Consider the following 26,253-nt stretch of genomic DNA (forward strand, 5'->3'; position numbering starts at 1 on the left):
ATACGTTAATAAAATACAGCTGAAGGGGAGATTTTGGAAAGGGCCTTTCATTTCCGGGCCTGGGGCTGAAATGATCCTGATGAAACCAAATATCAGCCGTTTTGGATCAATTCCACTTTTACGCGGATTTTGGATAATTCTGAGATATAGAGCAGGATAAACCGATTTGGCCCACAATAAACTTAAATAATCGTATCGAAAATAAAGAAAAAAGTATTTTTATACCTCGCAATATATTGTATTAATAGCAAATAATAAATGTCTCGCATTTTGCGTCATTAAGGGAATTTCTTGCCATTTTAGGTGCACCCTTAACATAATTTCAATAACTGTGAGAAGGGTGGCGGGGGGGAGGAGGAGGAGGAGGGGTGTAGTAACTTTTGTCGCCATGCAGCTTTTCCACAGGTTCCTTTCGTCCTCCAATTGGATGATGGAGCAAACATTCGGGGAGGAGCAGCCCTAGAATGTGAAGGCTGAAAAAAACTTCCTTGCTGTGTAGACTCATGCTCCTCCAGCCTCACTTTAGCCTCCTCACTCTCCCCAATGTTCACTGCGGCAGTGTGCGCTCTCTCCGATTCATCGTGGTGAGTTGTGTCTTAACAGAGGACTAGACGACTCGGAAAGAAGATAAAACTGAATCGGAGCATACGCAGAAGTTGTGAGAGTTTTTGCAGGGACACAGTTTGGGGAGCTTTTACGCATTGCGCAGGATGCAGGCGCGCTACTCCGTCTCCAGCCCCAACTCTTTGGGAGTTGTGCCCTACATCAGCAGCGACCAGAACTACTACCGGACCGGCGGTGGTTACACCGGGATGCCGGCACCCATGAGCATGTACTCCCATGCGGCACACGACCAGTACCCGGCCAGCATGGCCCGGGCGTACGGGCCGTACACCCCCCAGCACCAGCCGAAGGACATGGTCAAACCCCCCTACAGCTACATCGCTCTCATCACCATGGCCATCCAGAACTCAGCAGAGAAAAAGATCACCCTGAACGGGATTTATCAGTTTATCATGGAGAGGTTCCCCTTCTACCGGGACAACAAGCAGGGCTGGCAGAACAGCATCAGGCACAATCTGTCTCTCAATGAGTGCTTTGTCAAAGTGCCCCGGGACGATAAGAAGCCCGGTAAGGGCAGCTACTGGACTCTTGATCCGGACTCATACAACATGTTTGAGAACGGCAGCTTCCTACGGCGCAGGAGGAGGTTCAAAAAGAAGGACGTGCAGAAGGACAAGGACGACAGGCAGGGCAAGGATCCCCACACCCCGGGCCATGAGCAGGATCCATCGGTGCCGGGTTCTCAGCCGGTGCGGATCCAGGACATAAAGACGGAGAACGGGACCTCCACGCCGCCGCAGGCCGCGTCACCGGCCCTGAGCACTGTAGCGAAGATCGAGAGCCCCGACAGCAGCAGCAGCATGTCCTCAGGCAGCCCGCACAGCGTGCCCTCCACCCGGTCCCTCAGCATGGATGGACCCGAGCACCACCAACACCACGGCCAGGCCCCGGCGCAGGGCTTCAGCGTGGATAACATCATGACCACCCTGCGGGGGTCTCCGCAGGCCGAGCTCTCCCCGCCACTCATCGCCTCCTCTCGGACAGGTATCACCCCCTCACTGTCGCTGAACTATTCCCCCAACCAGACATCTGCGTACGGCTCGACGGCCTGCAACCAGAACAACATCTCCTCCAACGCTAACGCCACCTATCACTGCAACATGCAGGCCATGAGCCTGTACGCGGGGGACAGATCCTCCGGGGGACACCTGGCCCCGTCCTCCACGGTGGAGGAGGTTCTGCCCGACTATTGCATCACCACGACCAGCGCGACCCCGCTCGGACACGGAAACCTGAGCCAGGGCCAGGACGGCCACCACGCGCACCAGGGAAGGCTCCCGTCCTGGTACGGGGACCTGAGCCACCTGAGCCCGGGGTATCCGGCGCAGCAGCAGAACTTCCACTCTGTGCGGGAGATGTTCGAGTCCCAGCGGATCGGGCTGAACGGCTCCCCGGTGAACGGGAATAGTAGCTGTCAAATGGCGTTCCCGTCCGGACAGTCCATCTACCGCACCTCAGGAGCTTTTGTTTATGACTGCAGCAAGTTCTGAAAGCCAAAGTATGTCTTTTAAATTAATAACTCTAATATATGTTTTATATTTTTTGTACTTTTGGTCTTTCACTCACACTCCGAATGGACATAAGAGATACAGAGACTTTTTCTCTCGAGGCGTGTGTAACACCGAAACACGTAAGTGTCCTTCCCTCTCACTTTCAGAACTGTTTATAAAGATGGCCGAGTACCAGCTTCTGTGACCATAGACTGTAAATTATAACCTAATATAGTAATTTATTTTTTAGAAAAAGGGAGTGGTTGGATATTGAGGACCAAACACTTTTACATTTTTCCAGTTTTCATATTGCTGCCTTTATTCGTCCCAGTTCTTGTATAGAAATAGAGACGTTGGGACTGTGACTTCGCCTATTTTATTCATTTTGTCTTATTTGTTTAAAAAACTATTTTGAAGGCATTACATTTTGTTTGTTTAATAAAGTGCCATCGATTTGATCCTAATCTGAGTGATTTATTAGCAGTGGTAAGAGAGTGTTTATTTTAAATAACACTCAAAATATATAATAGAGCTCAAAATACGTTTTGGGGTGTAACATATTTATAATGGCCTGAATACTCTAAAAGGGTGGCCACTGAGATCAGTATTTATTTATTTATTTTTATTTAAATATGAAAGGAGCGTGTAGTGAATCCACATTATTTAGATTTCCTTGTGAAAAAAACAACAATAATTAATGTTCATATGAACTGTTTGGTTCAATACCTTTTTAATAAAAATGGGGCCTATATCAGGGGTCTGTGGCCCGACAGAGGCCAATTTAACTGTACAGGCAAGGTTACTTTAACATATCTAAACGTTAAGAAAGACTAGTGTTTACTTTGACTTGCAGAATAAATGCTGACCTGCAGGTTTTATATTTTCAACGCTCATGTATAAATGTAGCCGGTAAATAAATACACGTGTGGCAGCAGCAGCAGCTCTGCAGTGCGGTTTGAACTCACTGAAGGCCTTGTTAGCAACATTAATCTGTCATTACAAACCGAGCAGGCTGTTTGTGACGGATGGTGATGGGAGGTTTTGGGATTAAAATATACTATGGATGTTTTTAGGGGGTGCATTTAGCTGCAGACCCTAAACGTCCTGCAGATGCATGATGGGTACGGTCTGATTGATATGATGTGTGGTAGAGCCTGCTTTACAGTTTGTGTCCTGCAGACTTATGAATGAACTTATTGCTGCTGTCAGATGTTTATTTATTTCAGTAGTGCCCTAATGACGTGGGGCAAGCAAAAAGGCCCAGCTTCTTATGGAGATCAGATTAGAAGAAATATATTGTGGATCTGCACATAGGCCTACACCTTATATATATATATATATATATATATAGATATTTATATATATATACATAGATATATATATATAAGGTGTAGGCCTATGTGCAGATCCACATGGCAGCCGGCATGTTCATTTATTATTTCGAAATCGATATTAAGAAAACAATTATTTTAGACTAAAATTAAATATAATTATTAATAATAAGTGAATAGACAACAAAATTAGGTTGAAAATATTAATATTAGAATATATTGAACTAAACACGTAAAACATAACCAAACATAATACAAATAAGAAACATTAATAAATACATTTAAATTATAAAACCGTAGAATATCATGTGGTTTACAGGTTGGACAATGTTAATGTGTTAACTAATAATAACGTTATTTTATGTTGTGTTGTATCTGCTCAGTGCAGCAGCCTGCAGGAGCTGATGATGAGACATGTTCACTCTCTGGCAGACAGTAAAGCCCCTCTGGACTCGGAGCAGTGTGTTCGTGTGCTGTGTTCGTGTGTGTGTGTGTGTGTGTGTGTGTGTGTGTGTGTGTGTGTGTGTGTGTGTGTGTGTGTGTGTGTGTGTGTGTGTGTGTGGTGTGTGTGTGTGTGTGTGTGTGTGTGTGTGTCTGTGTGTGCCGAGCCGGCGGTGAAAGCTTAAACGTGACTGTCAATTTCAGGCCTGCGTGGATGACATTTAATGAGTCAGTGAAACTAAGAATTCCAGCGCGCAAACGCTCCCCAGGGCCAGCAGTCAGATGAGTCAAAGCCATAAAGCTAACGTAAACAATGAGCTATTGGCTCCACATGCTGCACTTTCCACAGGGAGGAGTAACGCGAGTTTAACTGCAGAATTGACATACAAAATCACTCCATATCATGCACAGAAAGCCTCATAATAATACAAAAATAGATTATTGCTTCAAAACAAACGTCTTTCTGTGATTGATGCAGCACTCAAAAGACAGGAAGGCAAAAGCAGTCACGACTGAGAATACTTTTTCATTGTGACAAGACAGGAGGAGGTGATGGAGGTCAATGGAGAGGATGTCAACAATGCACTTTAGGAAAGGACGGTGAGAAGCCTGCAGTAAAGGCTGTCACTGCCTTATCTGAAGACCCCCCCCCTCACTGGTGTGTTGGTGGGGCAGTCTCAGGCCTCAGGATAAAAAGAGTCCCAGAACAGGAGAGGATGGATATACACGCCGCCAATACGCGTAAAAAGCGCACTAAAAACGCATTCAATGCATAATGAAGGATATGTTATTACGCCATGTTGTGTTTGCGGCATTTTAATATTCGGGAAATTGACATCAGTCTATAATATACATCGCCTCAATGCGGGATCACAGTTGTGTATGAGCCTGCAGATGTCCTGTTAGGGGAATTCCCCGATATAACATTCAAGAGAATGCTATATCGAGTTTAGAAGCAATATGAGAGCTAACATCTCATGTGTATTGCATGTATGTCAGATAGGAAAATATAGAGTGGATTCACTGAGGGACTATTTTATTGCGCAGTAACTATTCCGACTTTTAAAACTATTTGTTCACCGAAGTTTTCAGTTGAAGTATGTATTCAAATCCCTAGTATGCATGGAGGTTTTTTACATTCAAAATCGTAAGGAAATGGAAACATTAAATGCAATATTTAAACGAGACAAATGCGTTTTATTTTAAAAACTTTGCAAAAATTATAGTTTGCAGTAATACTAACATATTGGATTGCAGGGATGTATCATTAAGTCCAGAAGCGAATAGGACGTTCAAAAAAGATTATATTTAAGCCCAGTTTTAATACTCACACTATTCTGTGTGATGTGTGTAAATGGACTGTACTTATATAGCGCTTTATCCAGTCTTTAAGACCCCTCAAAGTGCTTTACATAGCCTACATGTCGTTCACCCATTCATACAGAGCAGTGTATGTTACTCTAGGAACTAACAATCACACACCGTTGGCCATGCCATCGGGAGCAACTCAGGGTTAAGTATCTTGCCCAAGGATACATCGACATGTTGACTGCATGGGCTGGGATCGAACCCACAACCTTCTGGTTGAAAGACGACCGCACTCCCTGTGTGAGTTATATTTCGGTGTGCTGTCTTTAATCATGCATTATTCTGACACCATACAAAGATTACACTCCGAGTTTTCTGCCTCAAATGTTGCTTTTCGAGTTTTCCCAAAAATATGAAGCCCTGATAAGCTAACAATAGGCCTACTTGTTCTAGTTTAAGCCTACAAATGAATTATGCCCGTAATTTTACAAAAATAATGTCATCAATCAAATTATACTCTTCTGGTATAGGCTATTTCATGCTGAAGATTAGTTTTATGCGTCACAGATTATTGCTGATAATTGGAGGTTTGTTTTTTTCAACTTCATATTTCTTCCAAAATTCTTCAAATATTGCTCACTCAGTCTCCTGATTCATTGATTCATGAGCTGATTGTATTATTATAACTGTAACTGTGCGACGTATTTCTTATTAGTATATTTCGGAAAGCTGCAGATTGATACAAAGTTAGATTGCTGTTATTATAATCGTCCCATAACACTTCTATTAGAACATAACTACAGCTAGAAATGGCAAAAATCAATATGTTGTTATCAGGCATGGTATTTAGTCATTTCCACGTTCTTTAAGAAATGATGGACGAAACATCAAGATACTTTTGCGACCTTAGCAGCTCGAACCGGAATGGTTAAGTTCATACCTAACACTTTATTTTGGAAGACAATTTATATTGCTCTTCCACAGAATATTATTTTCTGATAATTGATCAACATTTTTCTTTACCTTACTAAATTCGGAAACAAACAAACAACACTTCAAAATGACTGCTTTTAACGAAGCGTTTCTTCTACCTCCTGCAGTTTTCAACTATTTTCTCCTAAATCCTGAAAATCATTATATTCATCTCTTACAGGGAATTATGGAATCAAAAGTTGAAATCGACCGTTTCATCTCCTTAAAATGTTTGTGTAGCTGCACGGAGGTTTTTATTTCGTGACAGAGGTGGTCCAAATCCTGACGAGTTTTACTTTGAGAGCCAACCGTAAACCTGATCACCAGCGATCACACGGCTCGGCTAATTGTTGTTGAGCGGTCCGCAGTGCACCTGCGCGAGGCTGCAGCTCAGAGTGTGTGTGAGTGTGTGTGTGTGTGTGTGTGTGTGTGTGTGTGTGTGTGTGTGTGTGTGTGTGTGTGTGTGTGTGTGTGTGTGTGTGTGTGTGTGTGTGTGTGTGTGTGTGTGTGTGTGCTCTCAGCGCGGTTTCAGGGGCCCAAAACAACCTCAGTGCACATCTGGATCCAATTGAAGCAGCGCACAGACGCAGCCCTGTCCAGGAGGATCACAGAGTCTTTAATGTCCTGTAGGTGCTGTCCCAGAAACACAGAGGCCTCCACCCTCTCACACATAGCCCCATAAGGTGGATGTCAAACCACTCTACTCCAACATAAAACCAGTGGAAAATAACTAAGTAAATGTACTACAGTACAATTTTTAGGTATAGGCCGACTTCATTCTTTTCTATTTTTCAGCTACTTTATGCTGTAGGCTAGTAATTTTACCTGACAGTTTTGTTACGTCACAGGTACTGAAACGATGACTTTAATTAAATGTATTATGTCAACACATTTCACACAACTATTAGGTTGAAAGCAATAATATTATGTTTAAATAGGTTCAAATTAATATTATTGCTTTAAATCACCTAATACAGTTATGTGACTTTTGTTGTTTTGTTAATTAAAGTCAACGTTTCAGTATTTTCAGTGTAACATAAGAAAAGCTTTAAAATATCCCACAATGCTTTGCTTTATACTGACCTATATATATATAAACGGTTTATACTACTACCATAAAAGCGGCAGTAATCTAATAATATTATATATAACAATATAGGCTATTATCACACTAGCAACTCTGCATGCATGATAAAACACTAACTATATTTATTTTTCTGTTGGCAGCCTACTTTTTATTGTCTAGGATTTTTTAAATCACATGCTCTTCTTATGCTGAAGTAAACATCTGAACACTGGTAAATCCCTCAAATACAATAAACAAATACAACCTTTATGGAAATAATGTACCAAGGATAAATCACAAAGATGTTATTAAAAAGTAATTAATGTTTCTAATATATGTTTGTGAATATTTTTATTTCAATTTAATACATTTTATAATCCGGGAAGCTGCATTGAAAAAGCTGAAACGTTGACTTTAATTAAATGTATTATGTCAACAAATTTCACATGACTGTAATAAGTTAGTTTAAAGTAATTAAGTTGAACCTTGTTTGAACCTAATATTATGGCTTTCAACCAACCTAATATAGCTATGTAGGAATATGTTGACATAATACCTTTAATTAAAGTCAACGTTTCAGTTTTTTCAGTGTGTAAGAAAATAAAATGTATCAAACAGATACTAAAAGTGGCTTCTTTTTTTAGGCAGTTTTTTTTGCAACAAAGTGATCTTTAAAAAGATACAAATCTTTAAAGATGAGCAATATTCACGTGCAGAGGCTATTGTGATACGCTTTTGTAATTAAGTGTAAATTCACTTAAGAGAAGAGGGAAACCGTGCTGCTTGTTGAAGCGAGAGGATGCATCTCACTGGGTTTAAATGTCTGCTGTTAGAGGAAAGGTTTTCCCTGCAGCAGGCTCTGCACGCTCACTGCACCCTCCACATTTGCAGCCAGACAAGAGGCGTTTGAGAGCGGGGCTCTGGGGCCCCGGGACCCCGGCAGAAACACACTTCCTGCCGAATAAAAGAGCGCAGTGTGCTCCGAAATAAAAAACCCTGGAAAGCTGGAGCGAGCAAATTGCAGAGAAACGACAGGACCTGAGCCAGCCGACACACACACACACACACACACACACACACACACACACACACACACACACACACACACACACACACACACACACACACACACACACACACACACACACACACACACACACACACACACACACACACACACACACACACACACACACACACACACACACACACACACACACACACACACACACACACACACACACACACACACACACACACACACACACACACACACACACACACACACACACACCTTCAATGGCAGGCCTAACAGGATAATCACATAAACAAACAGTTGTTTAGCATTAAAGACTCTCTCGGACAACATATAAAAAGACCAATCTTTATTTAATGAAACATGTGTTAATTGAATGTCAGACAATCAATTGTATTTTCCATAAAGAGATAAAAACTTAATTATTTTCTTCATTTATATTCTTCGTCAGAAACAACAGAAACAACATATTTGACTGATGTAAATCAATTACAATCAAAATAAACCCTTAAAATGTGCCATTTATATAGATAATGACATCATGATTGTGGAAATATAAAAGGCATCCCTGCCACATGATAACAAAATGGAATTCAAATGACATGACTATAAATCATAGAATGCATTTAACGAAATAGACATAAGACTGCAATGAAAGGTTACGTTAATTCTCAACAAAGACTTAATTTGGAAATGTCACCAAGATAAAAATACAGCATGTTCCCGCCACGTTTGGAACTGGAGTGCTAAAATGGATGGAATGACTGATTTGGACTCAGGCGTTTGGGTTTTTCTTCATGAGCAGGACGTCAGCATCTACCATCTCCTTCACCAGCTCCTGCAGAGGCAACACAACGCTTTTTGAGTTTCATGAATAGGGAAAGCTTAATAAATAAGTAACAAAAACCCAGTGAAGCTGTTTATCTAGAAAACGCAGGACTGCCATTAATACAAATGCCCGTTCAGTATCAGCAATAACAACATCTAGTCATTTATTGACTGGTGATTATGGCCAGATATTGAACCGACATTTATTAAATGCTTTACAGACCAAAATGTATCCCCTGCACTGAATTTGGAAAAATCTAACTAAATGAAAAGGAACAGTCAGGTCAGAGTTTATTTGAGAACTTGTATCAATCTCAGGCAGCGTATTAGCAGTAACACAAAATAATATTTAACAATATGCAGCCCTTCAGTCTCTACAGTGTATGATGTGAAAATTAAGTTGTGTATATTAATGCTTATAATTAAATACAATTTAAAAAAAAGTTATTTGGGTCTTTGCTTTTAAGTTTGGAAACTGTTGCCTGATGTTAAGCATGATACACTGAGAAAGCTGACATTTGAACTTTAATTAAATGTATTGTGTTGTTTTAATTACACATAACCGTATGAGGTTAGTTGAAAGTGATAATGCTAAAGTCAACGTTTTAGTTTTCAGTTGATAAAGTTAATATCTAAATATGCGAGCTAATTTAGTTAAATATGTTGCTTTGCTATATTATATATACATATTCTCTTTTATTATTTTCCTTTAAAAAAAAAAAAAAGTTCTATTAAGGTAGCACTTTATATTCCATTCCATATAACATATTGTATATTTAGTCACACCTAACAAAACATATAATTACTCTGAGACTTAAAAGTGTGCCTTTAATAGATGCGTATTTGTTGATTTTCTAATGAATTGTTTGATGTTATGGGCGTCAGTAGTCTGATGACAAAAACTGGGCTGGTGCTCAGTCACTATACAAGAAATACCATTATCCTTCATCTCACTATCCAACCCACATACCATGCTATCCGTCTCCACCCACCGTCTACCTTTGTAGATAAATATAGAAATACAGATTCATAGAGAGTCACAGTTACAGCATTCCTGGTCCTTTATGCTTCAGACCGGTCCTAATTCAAAGGTATTCTTTGGCATTTCATTTTAGGACAGTCCTTTCCGTGGCAACATATTATAACTCCAATCATTCCATGTCTTTATTTGTGTGGAACAGTTTCCTCATTCAAATCATCATGTACATTTTCTATCAACTGTGTGACACGCACCTCAAAAGCGACCTTTGGCTTCCAACCCAACCTCTGGAAAGCTTTGGTGCTGTCGCCTTGTAGGTAGTCCTGGTAAAAAGAGAGATAGAGAGACAAAAGGGGGGTGGAGAAATGGAGGAAAGAAAAACAGATTATCTGTCACGTCTAATCTGAGGAGGAGAAACCTGCAGCCATCGTCTCCGTGTCGTCCTCACAAAGACGTACTAGATGTAGGATGGTGGGGGCTGATGATCACACACACACACACACACACACACACACACACACACACACACACACACACACACACACACACACACACACACACACACACACACACACACACACACACACACACACACACACACACACACACACACACACACACACACACACACACACACACACACACACACACACACACACACACACACACACACACACACACACACACACACACACACACTATCCCCTCTCTCGGGGAAAAAGGGAGGTCACAGAGTCTCGCTGGCCATCAATCCCCCTCCTCGGCTCCGTCCAGACAGCCCCCGTCGGTGCCAGAGCATGATGAATTGTGGGACTCTGGTGGTGTAACCCCCAGCCCAGGACCCCCCACTCACCCCCCCCCCCCATCCTACTCAACCCCTTACTCATTTCCCCCCTGTTGTGTTATGCACCGGGTGCAAGATCCAGTGAGACCCCTTCTTGAGACCACCAAAGCGACTGAAAAAGAACCTTTCAGTTTCAAGAACTCATTCTCTTGTTTTTCTCCCACTTCTATTTCCATCTCAATTTGTTTCATCAACAGTATTACGTTTGTTTCAGAAACACACATGTTGGCCTCGAGGGGTCTAATAAAACATTGTGGAGTGACTGAGGAATCTTCTTTTTTTAAATGACGGACACTGTATCTGGCATGCTAATTCCAACATAAATGAAGTTTCCAAGAAAATCCTTTGTTCAAAGGACTTTTAATTTATCTTTTTTTTGTTTTGTTTTATGTGCTGCTCTCCCCCTTTCTTTCTGAAGTTGTTTTTGCCTCTGCATGAAAGTTACAATTATAACATTATTTAATTTAACTTACATGTGATTGCTAATCATTGAGTCTTCAAAACTTTGGAAGCTAAATGCAGGGATTTGTTTTAATTCAGTCACAAGAAGATTCAAGTTCACTTATACTTGAGTGTTAAGTTGTTAAAGTTTAGCCACAGAATATATGTATGTAGCTGCATTAGCTAACATGGCCCCTAGGGGTGTAACGGTTCACAGAAGTCACGGTTCGGTTCGTACCTCGGTTTGGGGGTCACGGTTCGGTACGGGTTCGGTACAACAAGAAAAAGCAAAAAAAAAGTCCCAAATGCATAATTCCAGGTTTGTTGTTATTTATTTTTGAACAGTATAGTGCAAGTTTCAGTCTCAAAATAAGGAACTCTCACATTTGGAATAATTAACTGTATTAAACAGTTAAAAACAAACCACAAACCATACACAGTACACTCAGATGGCCATAGTATCTATAATGGCTGATGTCAAACTAAAAGGTTTCATCAAGCTGTAAAACTAAAAAGAATGTATTGAAAATATTACATCATAAATAATAAGAAATTGTTTCAAGGGCGCATAGTTGTTGAAAAACATTATGCCAAAAGATTCCGTTAATTATTTTTGGTCTCTCGGCTCTCATGTCTATTGGCTTCTTAAAAACAGCGGGGATCAGCTGTTGAACTGCTGTTGTCTTTTGCCGGGCTCCGGTGATTGGCAAATCTGGGTGATGCCTTCTGATATGATTTAGCATGTTTGGCGTGTGTCCCATTAGCATACCGCACCGCTGTCTAACAACGCCGACACACCGTCCTCGTCCGATCCACCACTCGCACACCTCATCGTTATTGTAGTCCACAGGGAACCCGAAATGTTCCCACACAGCTGATTTAAAAGAAGCAGGTGGGTTCTAGCTCCTGTGTGTTATCTGAACTCACCATACTAACTTTTCTTCTTGTATTTTGTTCGTTTTGTTATTGTGTTTCTTCTTGTTCTTCATTTGTTGTTTAAGGGCGGCTGGCAAACAGCTTTTAGGCGCAATACCGCCCCCTGGATTATAAATAGTGTAATGGATACTGCCCTGAATGACAGACTTTTTTCCCACTCGTAAAAAAAAGGCGTATTCGTCGTGTGACTGCATGTGCCGAACCGTGACGGTACGAATACGGATACCGTTACACCCCTTTTGGCCCCAACTTAAAATTAGCGGGGAATTGGAAGCACTGTGATTGGTCGGCGTGGGCTTCTTTGGTTTTCTCCTTCAATCCTCGGATGTTGTATTAGGGCTGCGCACTAATCTTTCCGCTATCGTCAAAGAACTTCGACTTTGCCATTCCTACAAAAGACTATTGTTCAATGGCGGCAGATAAACTCACAATGCCCTTCAGGGCGGACTCTCCTTAGAGTGAGGTGTCAGCGACCATGTTGGTCATCTAACCGACAGGTCTTCAAACATGAAGTTCATCCTTTAAATGTTGCATTATGGGGCTGATTTTATTGCAAAATCTATTTATAGATCTAGCCTCCTAGGCACCACACTGATGCTTTCAAATTGAACATTTACGTATTTTAGGTTGACAATTTCTCTATTTTTTCACATTGAGATCTGGGCCTATATATCAGGAAAAAAAGATTGCAAACAAATTATTTCCCCGACAACGTGCAACTCTTTATTGTTTACTGTACATTTGTATGGTTTTGATGGTGTGTTGGATACATGCCTTTGGGAGAAGCAGAAAACAATCTTCTACTGAGGTTCACAATAAAGTCAATCTAATGGAAATATTCTCCTTTTCAGTAATACTAGCAAAGACCAACTCAATTGCAAATGTTATGACTTTACGTCACAGTACTGTAAAAAAAAAAGTAAATTCAGCAACGGCACTGAATAGTTTTCTACTCCCAAATAAGAAAAGCAGACTTTCCTGTTGTCACTTGTATCACAGGGTAACAAAAGAAACATGATACGGCCTGAACACATCCAGTACAAGGTGTTGGATACAGTTGAAGATTAGACTATGGAGGCCAGTTAAGTTCTTCGACATCTACCTCGGAAAACTTTCTGGACGTGACTTTTTGAAACAGGAAATGGTTTTCCTCCTAACTGGGGCAACGTAGCAGCGGTGCATTCTTTTCTGAAATATTGGAGGCTGTGGCGCAACATTTCCATGAATTGGCATCAAGATTCTAAGCCCAAACCATGAAAAACAGCCCCAAGACCAGAACAACACAGTGAAAAATGAGAGCAATGCTTCTATCGGACGTTGAACCTCTTGAAAATGTCTTCACTGGGTGATCCTATTACAGAGGAACGCTCACAGCAGCACTGGCATAGTTCAGCCTTTAAGAGAGCAGGGTCCCACATCTCAGAGAGGCTCAGCAGCGTTTAATCACACACTTCTGATTACACACAAATGCAAGAACACTGAACACAGTGAACAAGTACAGGCCGATTCAGACACTGCACAGTTTGAAAGCGCGGTTCAATTCCAGGTCTTCTTATTTTTAACTCCACATGGTGCACATATAGCACCGCAGATGAAAGCTACAGCCCATTTTCTCCTCCGTCCGTAACGGCAGCACAAACAGCCCTTTCTCATGTGAGCAGCTCTGTACATTACTCACGTCAATTGTTGGCTCTGAAGCCATAACTGGGAACATTTTCAGGGTAATTACCTACAGCAATGAGACATACTTTATCATGGGGCTGAATGTAATTATTATAGGGTGACTTACTCCACAATTACATCAAATAATCTACTTGCTTGATAATTATATTGATTGGGGTTTGTAATGGAGAACATTTTGTAGCTGGCATGAAAGAAACAACTGGTCTCGTCACGAACACTGGAGCTCGTCTATGAAGTGTAACACATTATATATTATTAGAAGCTAAATCAGGTTTAACATTTGTGTTTTTCTGACTCCTGTGTTGCTAAATGCCAACAGGGCGGGTCTCATCTGAAGTCATGAGGTCAATAGCAAAACAAAATGCAAGAAAGTTGTTTAGTTCCTGTGTGTGCAAACATGATTCAATGAACTGATAACAACTCAAAGCTGCGACAAAGTGTCCCCTTGAAGAAATACCAAAGGATGAAGGAAGAGAGAGAGAGAATGCAACCTAAGAAGACCCCAGTGACTTGTTCAGTTGCCATCGATCTTTGATGTACTTAAAGTGGACCTATTATGCTATATTTGAAAAATATATTGTAGGGCCATACAAATTAAAATTCCAAAAGAACACCCATTGTAGCCATGCCTCATACTGCTCATCTCCCTCTTTTGCAGCCCTGTTCCTAACAGGCTGATTCTGCTTTAAATGAAATGGCTGCTGCTAGCCACGCCCCTTTGTAGCATCACACAGCTTTCCCCCGCTAAGAGAGTTTTCTACCGGGAGAAGCTCAGCTAAATGCTGCAGTGTTTAAATGCCATATTATGCTTCCAACCATTTCAAGCTTTATTTCTGAAACAGTATGGAGCTCAAATCTTTCTCTCTCGCAGGGTTTACCACAAGGATGTTACACATATTCTCTCCACGTAGCCTACAGCGTTAGCTCCATGGTTAGCTCTGAGTGTTAGCATGCTTGCTAATGTAAACACAGAGCATATTACTCCCAAAACACGCCGCGCATTGTTTCTGATACAGCACATAGCTTGACATGTTCTTCCTTAAGTCTTTACCGCTAGAACAGTGCCATTAAATGTATTATATATATAACAACTTTACTCTAAGTGCCTCCTGCAGACATCCTGCTGAATACACAGACACACAGCTGCGACTGTATACGGAGACTATAGGTTGGGACATGTCACGTCAGCCGGATGTCGCCAATGACCAGGGGCGAACTGGGACTAAAGATCCGCCCGGGACTCTCGAACGGCCCACTTCGGTACCATCGGCCCACCTTGGTACCACAAGTAAATACCGCTAGTACATTTCAAAGGGGGGGGGGGGTGCTAGTGACTTATCCGACCGGCCCACATTGTCCGACCGGTCCACTTCAGTACTGGCCCATCGGGATTCGTCCCGATTGCCAATTTCTGGACCTTTTTTTTTTTTTAGATGAGGGTATGGAGGAAAAGAGAGAGGGTTTTCTTTTCCGACACTTGGTGAGTTCCCTGACACACCGGGGATACATATTTATGTATAAAATACATTAGAAAGTGCATTTTGCATAATAGGTCCCCTTTAAATTAACTTCAATCAGAACAACTGACACAAATAACTTGTTTCTTGTTGCTAGTTGGTCATAGCTGACTGAGAAGTAAAACTTCTCCTTAGCAAAACTTAACAGACTAATCTGCATAGGCAACCAATGGAAAGATTGTTGTCTTGAGACGTCTTGTCTCTGGAGATGAAGAAGATATTATTGTAGCTCTGTGCCATCACCTTTCTATGTACGAGATTACAAAACCAGACTACTAATTAGGCTGCGGGCTAATAGTCCACACAGACATGAGCAGAGGACGATAACTAAAACACAAAGACCCTTGTGGCCAAACAACTGGAAAGCATACATCGACTAATTGGCCAAGGGTTGGTTAATAACTCAATTCATAATAATCATAATTTTAGTAAGCCTTTTGCCAAAAAAGAAAATGATTGCCGATTATTAATGTTGCAAAGCTTCATGTTGTTGTAGTTACAAATCCAGCTGATTGCTCTCTTTGCTGACCAGCTACATAAATCATTGAGGACTCAGGAAGTAGACCTTTACTGCAAAAATGTCATGTATTGTAAGTTGACATCAGATGCTTGACATATCGTGCTTTCATTTTATTGATCAGATATTGAGTAATGTTCCTCTATTGCTGATTGTGTTTAAGATATTTCTTGGTGGTCTCCCTGGTATTGTATTGGCACTAATATGAAAACCATTCAAATAATACCCAGTGCTACCGGGAAGTAAAAGAATCATGTCTATTATCAGCATTATCGCCATGCCTGGCCTCTAAAATCTCAGTCTGAGCTTGGCAGGACAACATCTGTTGAAATCAGACTCTTGTCTGCTAAGCCTGCCGTCTTAGCAGACAACCACACAGTTCAGCATCCAGGAAGTTAATCCAGCGCCTGGTCTGTCTCAACCAGGATTTCTGCAGGTGACAGACAATCTCACCCTCGCAGATCCGTGTGCAGTGTACGGCTCAATTAAATAAGAGCTGCTTCCAAACTGCTAACAAGAGCAGCCAAGTGAACTCACCCCAAACAGAGCATGTAGCAAATAATTCAAAACAAACTACTTACAGATGGGGGCACAATATAATCTTCATATGGATCCGATTTGGAACCAAACCCAATGCTTCGGTACATCCTGTTTAAAGCACTGCTCTGCCCATGTCTGCAAATATGCAGCCGTGTTAATAACAACAAGTGGTAGAAGAGAGCCGAAGATTAGCCATGACAAAATGTGCCCCTCAACCTGCGAGCATTAGACACATTTAAGAGGATATATGTCAATGAACTACGCCCAATAACTATCCGAGACCCTGTTACAGACCTAGCATCACAGTCTCTGAGGAGTGGATCAGGAATTAAGAGGGTGAGGACTCGCATGCAAACGGTTTTCATATGTGAACCAATTGGGAGAAAAAATAGACCACAGTTTCATTTGTTATGATGTCTATGATGATTTCAGAGCAGGCAGAGCACGGGTGATACTGAATGCAATTTCATAATTTTCTCCATCATGCCCATCATCTACGCAACAGATTATTGTGAGATATTGTGAGAGTATGTTGATCGTTCATTTTATGTTAGCTAGTTACTCAACACAGACACACAAGTCTTTGTTTCTGAATTTCACGTGTTGAAAACAACTCAATACTACAGTTTCAATAAGTCTTAGTGGTTGTTGCTGCGGAAGAGCTGCCAGAGACATGACATTTGTGAATTGGCTTTAGCAGTACACAAACTGGCAGTGTAGATGCTCAACCAAATGTAATTGTTTCAACATCCAAAAATGAATTGATTCAAGTTTCTAAATTAACTCAATGACGAGCCCCCCTCAACATGAGCTGCAGAGTGAAATAACGCTGGACATGGATTTAATTGATGTACTTATGTCAATTACAGTATTGTTAATTGTTAGAACTGATAAATTATCTGGGAGACTTTTACAGCTAATTACTTACGCACTTTGTTTGACTGCAAAACAAACCCTTTGTTTACGCCAACCTGTGAAGGACTTCTTATTTCTCAAAATATGACTTCTGTTGCTCTGAGGCAAAGGCAGAATCAGCATGACTGTGTTATGGTTCTTTTAAACATCTTAGAAAGGAGGACAACTATTCACATCCTAATTCGTACCATCAGAGAATCTTGGTGTTCTTTAACTGTGACCAAACTTCTCCTTAACCCTCTCTTACAAAATATGTTTTTGTACCTAAACACAGTCAAACATTGTAAATGGTCTGAGGTAATGCCATTTTGTAATTATTTTTGGAAGGCAACGACAAATAATGTCTTCCTGGCAATGTGTCGCCAAATCAGAACTTTTTTATATGGGTATAGTTCGCAAGTACTAGGTATACTAACAGAGGGGAATAGACCCTGCCTCTCTACAGGACTGTTCTTGCCGTACCCTTGATGATTCAATCTCACGCTCAGACGTGAAGAGTTCTCTTCAGCTCTAATAAAACATCCAAACTTTAATATCTACTGGCCAACTACCCATCACTCCTCAGCTGTCCCTTCTTGCCTATTCCCTTACACTCTCTACTCTAATAAAGACAGAACGCCATAAAAAATAATCTTTAGAAATGTAAAAGTCAGAGACGAATAGAGTGTGATCATGGTCCATAAAGCACACAGGCAGTAAAAGGCACTCAGAGAAGGCATTTAACGCAAAGGAATTCTGGTATCACTGCAAGGCCTTTCCATAAATCACACAGCAAAGCGGGGCTGACCTCACAACACACAAGGGGCACGCACACAAGGGGCACGCACACAAACATGGACACACACACGGGTGTCGATTTATGGCCGTTAATCAAAGGTTTGAATTTCTGTGTGTGTGTCAACGTCCACTGAAAATCGTTTCAATTTGAATTGAAAGGTTATGGAAATGAGGAGGAAAATATCACACACACACACACACACACACACACACACACACACACACACACACACACACACACACACACACACACACACACACACACACACACACACACACACACACACACACACACACACACACACACACACACACACACACACACACACACACACACACACACACACACACACACACACACACACACACACACACACACACACACACACACACACACACACACACACACACACCCCTTGATTTGACTTACTTCCTACTGGAAACCTACACACTTACGGGAGACTCATCAAACATTCTAAAGAAAACAAGTCCCTCTCTTTCTCTCTCTGAGGGTTGCATGCTGTGAGACTATGATGTGGTTTTGGAAGCCCAGTTGCGTCTCTGGTATTTGTACAGTAGTGGACATGAGAATGCAAATACAGAGACTTCAAAGGGAATCAGATAAAACGGCCGGGAGCACTGTGAGAGTTTGGAGCCCACGGTCTCCATGTCCCCAACAGACCCAGATGTTCCGACCAGACCAAGACGCTCTGACCTTTGACCTCGCTGGGGTTTAGATGGAAGAACTTCAACTTGGTTCTTGGCTTTTTATACCCAGGATGAATAGCTATGGGGACAGGAAGAAGGGACGAAGAGGACACATTCATTCTCCCTCCAGAGCCCTGACGCTGCTTCCTGTCTGTATGGACAGGGATCACGTGGTACCAGGTGTGAGAGCTGGTATAAGGGTGGGCAGGTGGGGACACACTCCCAACGAAAGAGAGCTTCATCTTTCCTAGTTGATCTGACTGAATTACAAATCTGTCACTGGTCGATTTCTTGACACCTTGACTTACTTTAAAGCTCAAAAGGTTTCAGCTGTATGTAGGATATTGTTCTAACAGACTTAATATTTATTTCATAAAAACATTTTAGAACATGATTTCTCCATCCTCCAAGGAGTCAAAAGATAAAGCTCATGGATAATGAGATGATTTACAAGACTCAAAAGAAGAAGATATAACACAGAATTATGTTTTTTCCTTAACTTACTCAAATGTTTCCAAGTCCTAGAGAGTTTGAGAACTATTCAAATGAAACAATTGGGCACCTAGCATCCCAGAGCCAATAGCGAGTAACGTAACTAAGGTCATTCATGAAAGGTCAAGCATAGACTTTGTTTGACTTCAAAAGTTCAAAGACAAAAAAGTTGAAACCAGTAAAGTAGAAGGTAAAATACATAAGATAGACTTTTGAAATAGTTAAATTCTGACTTATGATACTTTTCTTTTGTCAATAGATAATATTAAAATCAACATTTTATCTTTAAGCGTTGGCAACACTAATGTATTTCACGTGGAAACTTTGAAATGTAATACAAAAATAATAGAGAGAGACTTTTGTGCAGAAAAGCATAGGTTCATTAAAAGTCAAGTTTATTTGATTAATGCATCTTATATATATTTGGATTGCTTTGGAATTATGCATGAACAGTACAATCAAGATTTCAAACGTTATATTCAGTATGATGTTACAATGTATGGGTGTAATTACAATTTAAAAACCTGTTCAGTTGCTTCAAAGTAGGAAACATTACTTGAATAAATAATTAGCTTTTCATTGACCCTATAGAATGTTTATACAATAATAAGTAAAATAAATAAATCCACGACTAGTACTGCTGCAATGTTCCATCTAAGGAAAACATTCAACATGATGTATCTGGGAAAAACTATTTATTTAATACGATAAATTAAGTTCTGACAATAAGACAGTTATTAGCCTCTGCCAGAGAGAGGTGATAGGTCAGGTCCAGTGTGTGTGTGAGAGAGAGTGTGTTAGCGAGAGTAGGAGAGACAGAGAGAGCTGTGTGAGTTATAGCTCAAGTTTCCTTCCCCGACTCCCCATGCAGTTTAGCCTGCACACAATGTGTTGAGTGACCTCTAAAGGGTGGCCCTGTCACCCTGACGAGTATGTACACCACACACACACACACACACACACACACACACACACACACACACACACACACACACACACACACACACACACACACACACACACACACACACACACACACACACACACACACACACACACACACACACACACACACACACACACACACACACACACACACACACACACACACACACACACACACACACACACACACACACACACACACACACACACACACACACAAAGAGTGAAACATCTTGATTTAAAGACGGACAACTGCAGGATCTCACACACACCACACAACAGGAAACAATTAGCAGGAGAGCAGTCAAATGTGAATCTCCACAGGAAAACAGTAAAAGCCTCTCGTGATATTAAAAATCCCAAACATCTCATTACAAACTGTCACTACACTTCATCTCCTCAGGCTCTGTCGTTGATTGCTCTCCATCAGTGCTCATTAAAATTCCTGAGGGAGCCGTGTGATAAATATTTACTTGGCTGAGGACACACTCCGCACACTCCAAACACACTCTGGAGCTGCCGATAGTGGTAAGTGCCCAGGAGGCTCTGGCAGGCGAGAGGGATCCACAGCCTGCCGCCTGCTTCAGCGTAAGGCATTTGTTGTCAAGATAACGGCAGGGGGGTGTCGATTTATGGCCGTTAATCAAAGGTTTGAATTTCTGTGTGTGTCAACGTCCACTGAAAATCGTTTCAATTTGAATTGAAAGGTTATGGAAATGAGGAGGAAAATATCACACACACACACACACACACACACACACACACACACACACACACACACACACACACACACACACACACACACACACACACACACACACACACACACACACACACACACACACACACACACACACACACACACACACACACACACACACACACACACACACACACACACACACACACACACACACACACACACACACACACACACACACACACACACCTCACTACTGTTCCACTAAGCTGTTGCCCCCCCCCTCCCCCTCCTGTATTCTATTATTCCTGCGGACGGGAAACAGATCATAATTCCTGGAGTCAGCAAAAAGCTGCAGACTGAGAGAGTGAGAGGTGAGGGGAGGGAGGGAGACATAGATTGAGGGGGGGGTCTCAGGTGACATGTTCCCTTCACTGAGGTCAAACTGAAACTGTGCAGTTAGGTCATTACAAGTGAAAAAGTGTTTAGTCTGTTTGCGCATTTGTATAATATAGATTGGGTAAAGTAACCCTCTGTGTGTGTGTGTGTGTGTGTGTGTGTGTGTGTGTGTGTGTGTGTGTGTGTGTGTGTGTGTGTGTGTGTGTGTGTAGTGGTTTTCTATCAGCCTCTGGGTGTTTCATATTTCAGGAGACATCAAAGGCGAACATAATTTCCCTTCTTTAAACAACATTCTTTACAATCATACTACAAAAAGAAAGTGGGAGAGGGGGAGGTATATACAGAGAGGAAAATGTCATCCCGTCTTATCTTAATTGTTTTGTAATCTCTTCAAAGCACTGAGAGGACTGTCTGGGCTTTGACACCCAGCCTCGCTGTTTAGGTAGATGATGATTGTTTAACAGCTTCTTGTACTTTTTTTTTCTTGAGAAATCTGGCTCCTATTTTTGTTGTTTGTCCATGACTCACTGTTGAAATTAAACAAATACATCTCACCAGAAACAATGCTATTATTGCTGCTCTATGAGAGGGAACACATATCACACATCTATGCAAACATACAAAGTGTTTCTTTTGTAAATATAAATAGTTCCTAATAACCCTTAATTTCTGAAACTAATTTGCCCAGTATGGTTTCTCTGTATTGCACAACTGTGTGCATATGTATTCTTCTTATTTATGATAAAACAATAGAGTACCGAGATGATTACACGGCTTAGTTGACTATTCGACTTCGATTGGCCAATTAGGACATTTCAATGGATGTTAATCTCTCTTAATAACAGACTGCTGCTGAGGCGAACAGATCGTTGTTAAGTAGGATCAAGGGACTATTTGTAGTCATATCAATCGGCAGAAAGAAGTCGCATAAATGTAACGTTGGGATCCTGTTCATCTTGCTGCACATTATCCTTTACATAACTGGTTTGTATCACTGGAATCAACTGGACCCGTTTAGTCCTGGCTGATTTTTGGGGTTGCATACACTGTGGTTATGGGGATTATTGAACTACACAAGCCACAATAAACTATACCTGTTTTACTCTAAAATATAGTAAGTGTGGATTAGCACATTTCAACTTGAGCTAGATTTCACAGACTTGGCAGTGTATTTATTAGAATGATTCCCACAGAAAAAAATCTGGGCGAATAATAATTTTAAAAAAAGCGATTATTTTTTCTGATGAATTCTTAGATTATTAAGGACAATTTATAGACCCTGAAAGGCCTCTTGTATCACACAAACAATTCCATTCAGTACCTGATCAGCCCCAATAAATCACCATCACACATACATAGTCCATAGGTTACATACCAACCCCCATTTTAGGAGCTGTTTGGGTAAAGTTGACAAGGATGTGAGGTGCAGAGATACAGAGTCTAGTTTTGTTGAAGTACAAGCTCATAATGTAACACACACATACACACTGGATGTGATATATGGTGTCGAAATCAGGCTTTGGCAAAGTGTTGGTGAGGCGAGGTGGTTCCACACACAATTTGCAGTCTGCAAATCTCAGCTCCCGACACACTATGTATTAATCTGTCGCTCTTTTCACCTCAGCTGCTCTATGAACATGCTAACATGCGACCTCCTCCTTCCTCGCCGACTATTATAGCCTCCCCTCATTCTCTGCATTGAGTCGGGTTAAGAAGAAGGATTGGGCTTTCGTTTTACATGTACATACTTAAAACACGCATACAGTTTGGATCAAGCAGTGTGTTCTAAAAGGTGATCGAAGTCATTAAGATATATTCGGTCTGAATTCTGCTGGATATTTCGGAGCCATCTTAATCTATTGGGTATTTCTTACACGTTACACGTTGCTTGAAATAAATCAAGGCATTGTGAGACAATTAACAAGGAAGAAAAGAAGAACAACGCTGAAGCATTTAAATAAGCGCAAAGAAAGGGTGCACATTTAAAAAGCAGCTTCAATTCTGTATTTAGACGGTATGTCTGAGTTGACACATGCACCTCAAATATAATATTTGAAAATGGCTTTAAAATGATAAAAATGTTTAGTATGTCAGTGTGAAAAAAACATCATTTTTAACCATTAACAATCATAAAACATAATTAAAAACAAGCAGGTTCATATTGAAAACAGACCGAAATCATCTCACCACAGAGCTGGTTTTTGCATTTCAAGGAAAGCAATGTTCAAAAGTCAATAATGGATTGTTTTAAATGGTTAGCAAAATAAGAGAATGCATATATGTCACTATCCCTGTAGCTGTATTAAGGAGTACGAAAAGGTTGGGATTCTTTGCTCAAGCTTTGGGATATCCGGAAGATTTTTTATTTTACAGAGCACTATCCACTTGGGGAAATATTCTGGTAAATCTACAGTTCTGTCGAACACAATTCTCCCAGGAACAATGTCTTTAATGGAAAGTGACTCCATTGAACACTGAAGGTATTTATCATTTATTTTCCTAAAGAATCTTCAATTAAGCTTCTCAGTATTGAACAGAAATGAAGTAAAAGGTAAAAGGAAGGCGACCAGAGAGAGGGAGGCTAGAATGGGCATGCCCATCGGTCCTGGGTCAATGGATGTCTCTTCTTCCTGTCTTTATCCTGCCACACCAGCGGAGACAGAAGGAGAGGAAAAGCTTGGTGTTGGGGGGGGGGGGAGGTCTTCTATAGGCTACATCTCCCCAGAACGGCATTTCCTCTCTGAGCAGCATTCCTGACCTTATCAGCCTCAATAATCTGCTGTTCTCATCGTGCCCAAACAGGGAGAGTTGGAGAGTGTGAGTGTGTAGGAGAAACTCTTTCACACTAACTCTCTCTTTCTGCATCTGCTCGCTGGTGATAGAGGGATTAAGCCGGGAGAAAAACAGCGAGCTGTCTGACGCTCAGAGGAAGCGGCCGCTCCGTCCCACAGACAGAGCATGCTAGATCGCAAGGAATCTCAGAGAGGAGATGTGAGAGAGCAGTTATTGAACTAAACACAATCAAGTAATGTATTTAAGTACAACTGAGGTACTTTGTTTAACTATTTCCATTATATGCCTTTCTATATTGCTACTTCACTTGATGGTAAATATTGTAATTGTGATGTCACTGCAGTTGTTATCACAAGTTACTATGAAGATGCAAAACTTTGTTAACAACAAAATGTGACTATCGAAATCACATAGTTACCAAAATAAAAGCAGGCATGGGGGAACTGTGTTGGAGAGAAACTTCAGACTCCTGTGGAGTCAACTTTAGCCTTTGCAGACCATTTATATGCACACAAACCTAAATAACACACTACAGGAAAGGGAAACCCCAAAGAGCATTAGTTTTCTGGGGCCTCTCTTTGAAGTAGCTAAAACAAATGTTCTGCCATCCCTGTCCAGTTGTACATTGTTTAGCTGTTGTGCTGCTGTCGGTTTCTCCAAACTGAGGCTTTGCCCACTGCCAACGCACTAAGAATAGATGAGAACCTCAGACAACCCCCCTTTAAATAACTATCTCCATTCCTTCAGTGCATAAGTAATAATTATCCAACATCATTATTGTATCATCTTGAGCAGGTATGTCGAAAGCCTTCCTGAATGGACCGAGCATCAAACCTGTGGATACAAGTCTCCTTTTATGTTGGTGATGGTGAACACATTGTAGTGCACAATGTAGAACACCAAGTCTCCACACTTCACCTGTGGTTAGGCGGTGAGTATTGATGTGTGTATGAATAGTTGGGTTCCACCCAATATCGATGCAAAGACTTGCATATTGCGAAAATAATATCTGCTCTCCATGAGTCTTGATTATATATAGTATGTAGGTTCACCTTTTGCTTTATTGTCATATACAGTGGTTCAGATAATTAAGTAGATCAATTGTCCGACTGCTTGTGTGAAATACCAGGGCTAGAAAAAGAGTTGTTCTTTATATACATTTTGGAAGCATTTCTAATACTTGGAGTGGATTATTTTTACATTCTGTTACTGCTGCGAAAACGTTCTCCAAGTAGAGAGGAGCAGTTGAGCAGGGAGGTGGGAGGCAGCAAAATATGACGGACGAGCTCAGAGAATGATTGAGTGAGAAAGAGAAATAAATTGAGCAAGAAGTGAGACAGTGAGGGAGGGAGGGAAAGTAATGCGACAGAGCAGCCTTAGGGTTACAGGAATGTGGGGGCTCCTGAGTTCAGTAGGGTTCGAGAGTGTGTGTGTGTGTGTGTACACGTGAGAAAGATAGACATACGAGTGTGTGAATACTGGGGCGACTGAAGAGAGCAGCCCCAGAATTAATTACCCAATCAAGATAACAAGCCAGGGAAAGACATTAGAGAGGTCACACTACAATTAACCTCCTAGTCAAAACCTCTCTCTCACAGACACACCAACACACACACTCAATGAAAGAGTCAACGAGGTGGAGGTTCATTGCAGAAAACACTCTGAAGTCACATTTCAACATCACTTACAAGGGCTGACTTTAGCTGATGACTCAACGCAATGTGCTTTTATTTTGAAGCATTTCCTGTATCCTGCTTTTTTTTTTTTTTTAAGGGACTCTACCTGTCCCGTTCCAGAAACCCTGGCAGAGGTGGGTTGTTTACAGTGGGATATTGAGTGAGTCGGGGGCTCGAGTGGAGTCGGATGTGGTTCACACATTCCACCAGAGACTCAGATTACACTGCAGGAAACACCGGCCCTGCAACACACACACTGCCCGACTGTGATTTATAAACACACCGCTGTATGGGA

General features: G+C 41.3%; 2 protein-coding genes across 2 annotated transcripts in view; one reads left to right on the forward strand and one right to left on the reverse strand.

The window, feature by feature from the left end:
* The first annotated feature begins 431 nt into the window (after positions 1-431).
* Positions 432-2,578, forward strand: LOC117445590 (forkhead box C1-A-like). Its single transcript, XM_034081336.2, has one exon. The coding sequence runs from the start codon at positions 711-713 to the stop codon at positions 2,112-2,114; it is 1,404 nt and encodes a 467-aa protein (XP_033937227.1). The 5' UTR covers positions 432-710; the 3' UTR covers positions 2,115-2,578.
* A 6,232-nt stretch (positions 2,579-8,810) lies between these two features.
* The window catches only part of gmds (GDP-mannose 4,6-dehydratase), a 222,721-nt gene continuing 205,278 nt past the window's right edge, over positions 8,811-26,253 (reverse strand). The window contains exons 10-12 of the mRNA XM_034081682.2: positions 24,532-24,541; positions 10,330-10,398; positions 8,811-9,106 (exon numbers count right to left, since the gene is read on the reverse strand). Of these exons, the coding sequence (XP_033937573.1) occupies positions 9,044-9,106; positions 10,330-10,398; positions 24,532-24,541 (142 nt within the window). The 3' untranslated portion in view covers positions 8,811-9,043. The remainder of the gene's footprint in view (positions 9,107-10,329; positions 10,399-24,531; positions 24,542-26,253) is intronic.

Source organism: Pseudochaenichthys georgianus, chromosome 4 (genome assembly GCF_902827115.2).
Source record: "Pseudochaenichthys georgianus chromosome 4, fPseGeo1.2, whole genome shotgun sequence".
Lineage (NCBI taxonomy): Eukaryota > Metazoa > Chordata > Actinopteri > Perciformes > Channichthyidae > Pseudochaenichthys > Pseudochaenichthys georgianus.

Bases quoted from the DNA above. Each gene is read 5' to 3' on its own strand.
- LOC117445590 (XM_034081336.2), top strand. From the start codon at position 711: ATGCAGGCGCGCTACTCCGTCTCCAGCCCCAACTCTTTGGGAGTTGTG.